This window comes from Poecilia latipinna, unplaced genomic scaffold (assembly GCF_001443285.1).
Source record: "Poecilia latipinna isolate Pla-1442-1.1 unplaced genomic scaffold, P_latipinna-1.0 Scaffold1217, whole genome shotgun sequence".
NCBI classification, from domain to species: Eukaryota; Metazoa; Chordata; class Actinopteri; order Cyprinodontiformes; family Poeciliidae; genus Poecilia; species Poecilia latipinna.
In genome coordinates this window covers 114,257-124,552 of record NW_015113833.1, presented here as the reverse complement: position 1 = coordinate 124,552, position 10,296 = coordinate 114,257, and the positions used below count along the sequence as shown (strand labels likewise).

At 40.4% G+C, this 10,296-nt stretch overlaps 1 protein-coding gene across 2 annotated transcripts in view; it reads right to left on the bottom strand.

Annotated features, from left to right (window-relative positions):
• Positions 1 to 4,362: 4,362 nt before the first annotated feature.
• Positions 4,363 to 10,296, bottom strand: part of kctd1 (potassium channel tetramerization domain containing 1) — an 18,317-nt gene continuing 12,383 nt past the window's right edge. For both annotated transcript variants that reach the window (XM_015053952.1, XM_015053953.1), the window contains 4 exons: positions 9,639 to 9,817; positions 8,700 to 8,844; positions 7,662 to 7,967; positions 4,363 to 5,522 (listed from right to left, as the gene is read on the bottom strand). In XM_015053952.1, coding sequence (XP_014909438.1) covers positions 5,361 to 5,522; positions 7,662 to 7,967; positions 8,700 to 8,844; positions 9,639 to 9,817 — 792 coding nt within the window. In that variant the 3' untranslated portion in view covers positions 4,363 to 5,360. The remainder of the gene's footprint in view (positions 5,523 to 7,661; positions 7,968 to 8,699; positions 8,845 to 9,638; positions 9,818 to 10,296) is intronic.

The following is a 10,296-nucleotide window of genomic DNA, read 5'->3' as shown; positions in this document are numbered from 1 at the left end:
GCTGCTTAAGAATTCACCAAAGCCAGCATTCCTTTACACCTTCGACGAGCCGTACAGAATTGACTAAACATTCCGAGCATGAAGGTATAACGGTAAATGGCACACGCTCTATGTATTGAGAGATTTCCTTAGACAGACTGGAAAAAGAAAACCAGAAGTTGCTTGAATGTACTACGGAGGTAGAAAAAAACAGCTTGAGTTCTTTCTGCCTAAAGCCTCACAAGCAGAGTGGTGTTTGAGCTGTTTCCCAATCTCATGTTCTTCTGTTACCTCTGGAGTAGAATATAAATGATTCCCCCTCAGTGTACAGTGTATGCCAATGGGCCTGCAGCGACTATAGTCCGGTCTAAAATTCCTCACTGCAAGCGAGACATAATTCAAGGCCTGACTGATAAATAAACAATAGGAAGCAATGGGATGTTGCACAGTACTACCTTAAACTCCCTACTTGAAGTACTGTCTCATATTGCAGCCCAGTGAATCAAGAAAGTGTTCCTGTTGATGTTAAAAGTCAAAGAAAACAACCATTAAGCTTCTGTCTACATTTATGCTTTCACATATACAGGAAGCAAAAGAAAAAGAAAAGAAAACATAATGAAAATACAAGAAACTTTTTTAACATAAAGAGCAATCGCAGAGAAACATTTTTCTATTTTACTTTTCAGTTAATATGTATATCTCATTTTATCTGGACAAAAAGTCGTTCAAAGAGAAGGAGCAGTTGCATTTAAAAATATTAAAACTCTCACTGTTAATTTTATTTGTTGGTTTGATATACAAGCTGGTATGTGTTTGCAATACAACATTAATCTGTAAAATGTTCTGTAAAAGGATCTTCTTACATGCAGTTTTTTCAGCACTTGCTTTATCCTGGTTAGCAGCATAGACTAAATCCAAAAGACATGGCGAGTCTTATCACAACATCAAGCCAATTAAGAATCATCAGTTAACATGCATGTTTTTAATATGTGAAAACTTCCATAGACACTAAGAAAGTACTTTTCTTTTCACATTTATTTAATTCAGCCACCTCCATGGGTCTTCAACCACATTAGTGGGAACATGAGCAGTCTGTTTGAGATCATGCCCCAACATCTTAATTGGATTTAGGTCTGGACTTTGACTAGGCAAATGCAAAACCATCAGTTTGATTTTTTTTAGGGATGCTGCTCTATTTCAAACCGTTCTGATCCATAGAGACGTTGATCTCGAGCTTAAGGTGATTAGCTGATGGACAGACATTATGGTAGAAAGAATAGTTCATACTTCTATTGATGACAGAAAGTAATCTAAATCCCAATGCAGGGAAGCAGCTTCAGATTATCACACTACCACCTCCATGTTTGACCCTCAGTATACTGTTCTGTTTCCAAAATGTTCCCCTGCTGTTTTGTTATTTCACTTTTACCAAAAGTCTTCCTAGTCATCAAGATGTTTCTTAGCAAATGTGAGAGAGGAGTTTGTATTCTAAATGGCCAACAGTGACTTTTGCCTTTGTACCGTGGATGCAACATTTGTAAACTTTTATAGATGGATCATGAATACTGAGTCTAACTGAGGCAAACATGGCTTGAACGCTTTAGACCTTGTTCTCTGTTCTAACAGGTGAGCTGTGGATGTTTTTTTGGAGTAATTGTGGCAGGCTGGACACTCCTATCCACCTCCGCTTGTGCATGACTGATAAAAATACTGCTCCAAAAAAGCATGTATGGCTGAGTAAAATCTCTGCGACATGACGACCTGAATCTATTTGAGTCAAGCAAAGTCACAGTGACATATCAATCTACCAGTGAGTGCCCATTTGAGGTATTATTCTCCCTGCCACTGTCCATCTAAGAACATTTAAGACCTCTGTGATGGCATTCATCACACAAATGAACCAATTTTTCTCCTCGAAATAATGGGTAGTAATATGTGACCATTATATTATAATAAAGGTATTTATGAGCTTTCAATCTCCCAGGCTCACCATGAGATACCTTTGAAAATTTGAAATCAGCTCCTGAGGCTGAGTGAGCGAGGGAGGGAGGGAAGGAAAGAAAGAGAAGTAGAAAGAGAGTGAGAAATGGCAAGGGAGAGATGTGGGAGTTGTGTTTTTTAGCTGTTTTGCCATAGGTTACATTTATAATTATCTTGCTCGCATAAGATGGCCATGAGGCTTTTTCAATAAAGGTGGGAGGCACCTACCGTGCAAAATATTACCTACAGATCAACACAGAATATGAGAAAAAGCTGAAAATAGTTTTACTAAATCCAGAGTACAGTTTAGAGTCGCATACATGAATACAGTTAGGAGGAGCAGGTACTGCATACATTGGTCTGTATAGACTGGAGGACTGTGATGATCTGAAGATGAAGTGAATGACCTTCACTGGTGGTGAGTAAGCAAAGCCTGCAGATTGAAGGAAAGATTGCTGTGTCCACTTTCTCTAGGCCCTACTCTGCCTTTTTAAAACTGCAAAAAAGGATTAGACAGAAAGCAACGTTCAAAGATATAAAACTTCTTCTTTTTAATCTCCTTCAGACCCTTTTTATGTAAAGGACTGAGACCATTTATCTTACTTTCCAACAGGCAATATCCTGTGAGGAAAATGTCTAAACTTCCTTTTCAACCTGGTCTAAATTTAGGAAATAAGAAGTGAACAGGCTGGGCAAGATTATTTTGTTCACGATGGAACACAATGAAATGTACAGGTCTGAAGATCTGAAGATCTGAAATAATGGAAAAGGAAAATAATCAAATAAGTGCTTTCTGGAAATATCTCCTCTTAACGCTCTAGGTTACAGCATATGTATACAATTTGAGCCAAATTGACTTCCAACCAATTCCATCAAATCATATAGTCAGAGTTGATCTGTATCATATTAAAATACACGGGCTGACCTTATATAGAAGTTTTCTTAGGCACACTGGCCGCTAGTTATTTTTACCAAAATGCCGTCAGAATCTACTATCGGTATGCAACATAAGAATTTTTGTTTTAAAGATTTTTACTCTAGTGGCCTTTATTTGAAAATGCTATGACAGGAAAGTAGGGCAATGAGAAAGAGGGAAGACATGCAGCAAAGGTCACAAGGCCGGGAATCAAACCTGTGATGGCCGCGTCGAGTACTAAGGCCTCCTTATGTGGGGTGTGCTTAACCCCTGAGCCACCGCAGCACTCCCCTCTCAAGAAGACTTTACATGTTGCATGGGGAAGCTGGAATCAAACTAAACCTCATTAGCAAGAACTACAGTGCGCACTATACCATAGCCACTAACATACAGTCAAGTGTTTTTTGATCATAGTACAGTAGGGGTAAAGTGTTGTGTAGTAGAGGGATGTCTGTGATTCTCTGTGACACCTGTTCATTTCAGATCGGTGCACATGCTACACAAACTCCAAGCAGAAAGAACCCAGGACTCAAATCCAAAACTGATACCGTGTTAGCCACTGTGCCACAGTGCAGCCTGCAGAAGCTTATGTAAAATGTATTTAGTCTTCTTAAATTTGAAAAGCCGTATTTTTATTGCATTAATAAAACATTTTAGACTTACTGAGGAGGGCTTGAACCCTTTTTAGTTAGTTTTCCCTGCAGTTCTAAAAAGGTTGATAAAAATGAATGAATGAATGGATGGATGAATTAATCAATGGCTGATTTAGACACTGCACTGGTTCTACAAATTGATATATTTTATAATATGAGAATAGGTAAGTATTTTTCCCAGTTCGACTACAAAACCAATTGTTTTACAGATACTAGCAAATGACAATTTGACTTGAATAATTGAACAATATTCCTAAAAATCATGTTCAAGTCATAAAAACTTTGCTTTAAATAGTTTCATTGATCTCATCTCTTTGATTGTTATGGATTTACATATGTTTAAAAATTAAAATACACTTTCATTTTTTATGAATAACACCCTCTCCTAGCCACAGTTGCACCTCATGATTATAGCAGACAGCTCTAACAGAAATCTGGGACAAAGAGGCCTAAAAGGAAGACATATAGCATAAACTGAAGATAGTCATAGAAAGTAGAGATTCTGCCAAAAGGGACGGAGACAAGGCGACAGTGCTCTGTGTGGGATTTCACTTTGGATTTTGGCCCTGCAGGAATATGTGGAAACACAACTGACAGTGCTTGCGTGGAGAAGTCAACCTTATTCAGTATAGCTAAGTAAAAAGTACCCTGCCCTGTCATTTAGGCACTACAATAAACACTATATTGTCTTTATAGTTTGCTTTGCGTAAATGATGAAGAGTGGTTAAGTCTAACCTCATATATTTGCTTTTACTACTTGAGTCGTTTGGGACGGTCCAACAGATGTAAGGAAATGTATCTAAGATGTCCACACAAAGTGAAAAACAGACAATATTTACAACTTTAGCTGAGATTTATTTCACATTTTTCTTTTTACTCTACATTCCCCTTAAATCAAAGGAGCGTAGGTGTTTCAGTAATCTTAGAAATACTTTATATCGAACTTCATATCAATATGTGCTACAAATACAAGTCATCTCAGTTTGGATAGTACAATAAGCTTTTAATCTGTTCAGTCATGTCTGAGGCAAGAAACTTGCTTTAAAAAGATTCAATGTAAAAAACACAAAGACATACAATGAAAATTTACAGGTCGTGACTGAGAAAAATTAGATTCCAATGAAACAAGTCCTAAGGTATCACACGGAATGGTGGTTCATACTGTCCTGTGAGGCAAATGGTGCGACAATAATTTACAAAAATATTCATTTCCACTGTGTTTGTAACGTCCTTGATGGCTAATTTCAAAAACACAACTTCATTGGATTTTCTGTACATGTCACTTGTGAAAAATGTGTTTCCTTAACATAGATGTTGGTAAAGTCTGAGACATTCTGCTCTCTAAGCAACACAAATTTAGTTTTTTTGAGGGGGGCAAAAAAAAAAAAGTTCTCCATTCGATATGCTAGTGAAACAACAAAAACAGTCACTGACGACAAGCTATGCAACACACTACTTCAGCAATAAAAGACTTTTAATTCATATGAGTATGTTAGAAATCAAATTTTTTGACCTAATGTAGGCTGCAAGTTTTAAAACAAACTTTGTTTGGGGATCCAGCATATATATATAAATACTTTTTGAACTGGTTTATGGGGGAACTAGACAATCACAAATGTCTTTGCAATCTCAAAGTTATCAAATGCCTCATATCTTCGTATGGCAAAAATCTCCTGTTGCACTTCATTTTTTATTCTCTATGTGGTTCTCAAGTGTAAGAAAACAGAAACATCAACAAGGAAATGCAGAAAAACAGAGTCCAGAGAGCTCTGCAGCCCTGATTGTTTGGCTGCTACAGAAAAGTCTAGCACCTCCTGCTGCCCTGGAGGTTTCTAGTCCAGCTGCTCCTGCTTTATCCTGTTTGAATTGGGTCCTCGCTGACTTGTCCTCCTCAGTTCCCTCCTCAGGACATACTCGCTGAATTGGGATGAGTCCACGCCTCCGCCACAAGAGCCAGCAATCTCGAACCCGCGCTGTTGGAGACGCTCCAGAACCTGTGGATGATGTAGAAGGGCCGAACGTTGAGTGTATGTTAAAAAACAAACTGGCAGGAGTCAATTGAAATTATTATGCCAAAACATGGCTGTCATCTCTAACCTTTAATTGCCTCCGCGAGACTAAGAAACACAAAACTGCCCAAAACAATTATATGTTCTTGCCTTTGCGCCAACTCTACCACTGGAATTAGCTTTGGGTCTAAGTTGTGGCAACATTCGGCTCGTGATGGGAATTGGGATGAGACTTTCACAAGACTTTCACCAAACAAAGAGCTTCTCATATTGCCTCCTGCCTCCCTTTCATTGTTTTTTTGTGTATATGTGTGTTTGTCTTTGGGTGTGTGTGTAGCCGTTTCTGATCTTGCAGCCTTGCAGACATCTACAGACGTGTCCGGGGGGGCTGTAGGATCACATTCCATCGAAGAGGCCCCAGGGAGCAGTGAGGCTTTCTCTCTGCCACTTGGCTCAGTGTGGGCTGCCGAGCAAAACCTCCCCTTTCCTCAGTCCTGCCCCAGGCCCAAGCCTCCGCCAAAACTACAAAGGTCCCCCTACTGCTGGCAGCTCTCTCTGCTCCCCTTCCTTCTCCCAGCCTCCCCCAACTCCCCTCCGCCTCCCTGCCTCCATTAGCCGCAGATACAGCATTCACCGCCGGCGTGCTTTAATAACCAAACAGGATTATGGGCCCTGCCTGGAGACAACCTGCCAGGGAGCGTGCTCACTCTCTTGCTTGCTCTCCACTACTCACACACTTCAGAGACGGGTTTTTGTTTGTGTGTTTTTGGAAAGGAGGTGGAGATTTCACTTCCTCAGAAGGAGACACAATCCAAATCATTGTGAAATCTTTGCTAAAATGCCTCACTTCCATCAGTTATTGATGCATATTTGAGGACATCACCATCAATGAATCAGTGGAATATCAATAAAAAATCGCAATAGTGAATTACTGCCAAATTCCTGCTGGTTTTAGCAGTGGAGTTGGAGATTTTAGGTTTTCAATACAAAAATATTTCGATATAGTCTTGCAAATGGGATATTGACGCCTACAAACCTATTGAAACCCTTAATGGCATTGCAGTACATATCAGGTAGAAGCCAGTATCAATGGAACAATGATGACATAAAAAAAAAAAAAAAAAACTTTTAAAAATAATTGTTTACCCAAATGCCTTAAACATATTTACCACATACATAAAAAAAATACTTCCTTTGATTATTTCTAGCATTTATTTCCATTCACATTTATTTCTGAACAATCTTTCTTGTAAATGGACCTTAAATGTCTATGCATTTAAGGCCTTTGCATATCTGTAAAGGTCTTTGTTGGCCTGAGTGATAAGAATGTCATAGTCTCCCCAAATCTACAAGTGTACATCCAGGATATTATTGCTGCAAGCGTACCAAGTGTGCTGAGGCCAGGAAAGCAAAACAGTAGCTGTGGACAAAAGTTCAGACGTATTTGTGTTTTGCCTGACACTGAGGAGTAGCAGTGGTAGATGTACTATCTTTAATGACTATTATCAGACAGTAATTTCTCATATATTTTTTTCACAAAGGTAGGATTATTATGGACGCATGAAAAGTTCCTAGTTACTCTTTGGGCAGTTATTATTAACATGCATGCCTATTACTGATCTAACAGCAACCATTTTTCTTTTTTTTTGTAAAAAACCAGATAGGCACTACCAGCACTGAGTTCAAAGAAAACTCGGTGTTGCTACTGGGACTGAAGGAAAAACTGTCCAACCACCAGCTTTGGAGGCTAAGTCAAAATTAATATTCTAGTCAGACAACAGGGAAATGAGGATTGTGGAAGATGTACAGCGATGACTCAATAAATTGATCCTTTGATGAACTCATCAAAGAGTCAAATTTCTTCAAGGCTTTTCTTATGATTTGGGAAGATTAAAAAAAGATAAGAGTCTGCAATGAGACGAAAGTAAAGATTTCTCAACAGCAGATGAAGAAATGCGGAATGAACAGATCATCATCTCAGGTCTTGAGACAGAGATGTAAAATGAAAAAAAAAATCTCTGTACAGAAGACTTTTTAACTGTAGGTGTTCGGTAATACATGAAAAACTAGAATCACTTCTAATCGAAGATATTAAAACCCCACAAGGAAAGAGGAATCCTGTACCTGGACAGAGTTGAGGTGACAGTAGCCATTCAACGGGAAGCGTATCACATGTGTGGAGTCATGGTTCCATCCAGCGTTCACAGAGTTACACATGACATCACCGATTTCTGGGAAAACATCCTCGATCAGGGCCTTGTCGCCGCTGAGGGTGATTCTCTCGCCCAGGTCAGGCGCAACACGCACAACTAGACACTCGCAGGGCCGGGAGACCCGGCCCAGCTCCTGGTCCTGACGCCAGCGCTCCAACTCTGCAAGCATGGGCTGCAGCTGGAAGTATCGGGCCTCTTCATACAGCAAACTGTAGTCCTGCGGAGGACAGGTTAGAGCGTGGTTAGAAAAATGTATCTTGTAGAACTTTACCAAAAACGACAAAATATCTAACGTGAAGATGCAGTGTGAAACTGATGCTTTTTTTTCCCTCCTCCTTTGGCCCTTTCCACATGCTTCTCTTAAAGCTTCCCCAATGTGAAAATGACCTCCGCATGAACTTGAGCCTTTGCTTATTTTAACTGGCATACTTTCCACTGATTGAGTGGCGCTTTGGACAGTCCAACAGATCATGTGCTTATTTGTTTTCTCCCAGGGCAAGTTTAGTAATTACTGAGTAAATGACACATATGAGTAATAAAAAGGAATGCTAATGTGTCACATAGAGTGAGGGAGTCAGTGTCGATGGACACTCGGCAGCTGGACATATACTGAGCTGCAGAAATAGTTTGTTATGGGAGCCTGTGAGCTAATTTGCCTGCATAGAAGATCGTTGGTTTTGTAAGAAAAAAAAAAAAAAAAGACATGCGATTTAAAACAACACTAGACTAAAAGGCATCCCTTGATGTGGAGATGGACACTGTTGAGCTTTTTGTTTGGAGAGATCCTTGGGTAGATAATTACATTTTACACTCCAAGTCGTTTCCAGGAGGTCATGTAGTATTGGAGACCGAAGGCGTTTGGTGGCCTAGGCATTGTGCACGCTAAGTTGCAGGACTGCTGACTGGCTGATGGGACTTTACAGTTTTCTGAGAACAGACATGCACTCACTTTGAAGTCGTCGGGAATGAGGAGCTTGGACGTCCTGAGGAAGTTGAGAATGTAGCGGAACATGTGTCCATCCCTATCAATGAAGTAGTGCTGCTTCAGGCTGTCCAGGACTATGGGCTCTGTGCCATCAAAGAGACGGCCGATTCTGCACAGAGAGAGGAGGCGAGTGAGGGGGAATAGGGAAGGTGGGAAGGTGGTAGAAGGACAATGTGTACAGATTAGCAAAAGCATGTTTATTCTACCTTTGAAAACAAAGATTCAAAGACTTATACATTATACGGTGGAATTATTTTATTTTTTTAAAGGTAGAACGACAACGAAAGAAAGAGATATTAATAGCAGAGGTGGTCTGGAGAGGTTAGGGCCAGCTGGTGCTTGGTTGCCTGAGGCAGTGCGCCAGTCACCCTCAGGCCTGGTCTCGGAGCGACAGCGTGGCCTCCCGGCCTCCAGATGGCTCCATGGCCTTCGGCTCTTTGCTGCTGCGTTGACATCTGTCAGAATAACCAAGTTGCTTTTGTCTGTGGTCTGCACTACCAGCTCCTGCAAATTGTTTACCTCTCAAGCACAACTCTAGACTGCGAGTGTGAGAAGTGAGAAGATGCAACGCGGTGTGCACCTGGGTGATTAAAAGCCGAACACCACCACATATTTCATACATCACAGTCTCTTCCGAGTGCCTCCCCAAGATACACGCGTGATTTGAGGAGTTGTGACATTTGACTGTCACATAATGACATTAAACATTACAGAAGCTGACATTAAACTCAGAGACAATTACGGCACTGCCAAACACGCTTTGACTTGAACAAGCCACTCTCTATTATTCACTTCTGTCTTAAAAAAAAAAGCCACAAAACTGCAGATGCAAAACCTTCGTTGCGTACCCTAAGCTGCAAAAGTTGCCTTCATTTTAGGTTTGGATTGGAGATGGAGACTCACCGGGATTCAGGAAATTTGGTTAGGGTGGCCAAACTGCTGGTGTACATGTGGCCGCCTACGTCAATGTGCACAGGGGCGTTGGATTTGGTGAGTTGTGCAGGTGTGGGGATGCCCTGGTTACTCAAGGGAGACACTGGTGATCGGGTGATCATGGGTCTGGACATGCTGGAGCGATTATCCTGGAAAAAAAAGACAAGAGGGTAAATTCACTTCTTTAAGAAGAAAGGAAGAAAAAAACCCCTCCAAAAATCAGATGCAATTTAAAAGCAAGCTGAGGAAACACACTCGTTCTCCACACTCCAGAGCCCAGGAGTGAAAAAATAGACATTTTTGTAACTGCAGGATACAGAAGCCTGACCTTGACCTGAATGTTGCCACTATCTTACAAGCATCTTCTCCTGTGGGCCATAATCTCCAAAACCAAATTAATTTGAAGCATCAATCTCTCTCTCTCTCTCTCTCTCTCTCTCTCTCTCTCTCTCTCTCTCTCATGAAAACGAGTAATAATGACTCTCGATCTGAGAACCATAATAGGATTTTTGGGGGCAAAACTGTTTCACGTTAACCTACAAACACCATTAAACAGAAGGTCTCTCTCAATTTCAACAAGGAGTACTTTTGGTGTCTTGTAAAAAAAAAAAAAAAAAAAAAAAAAAAA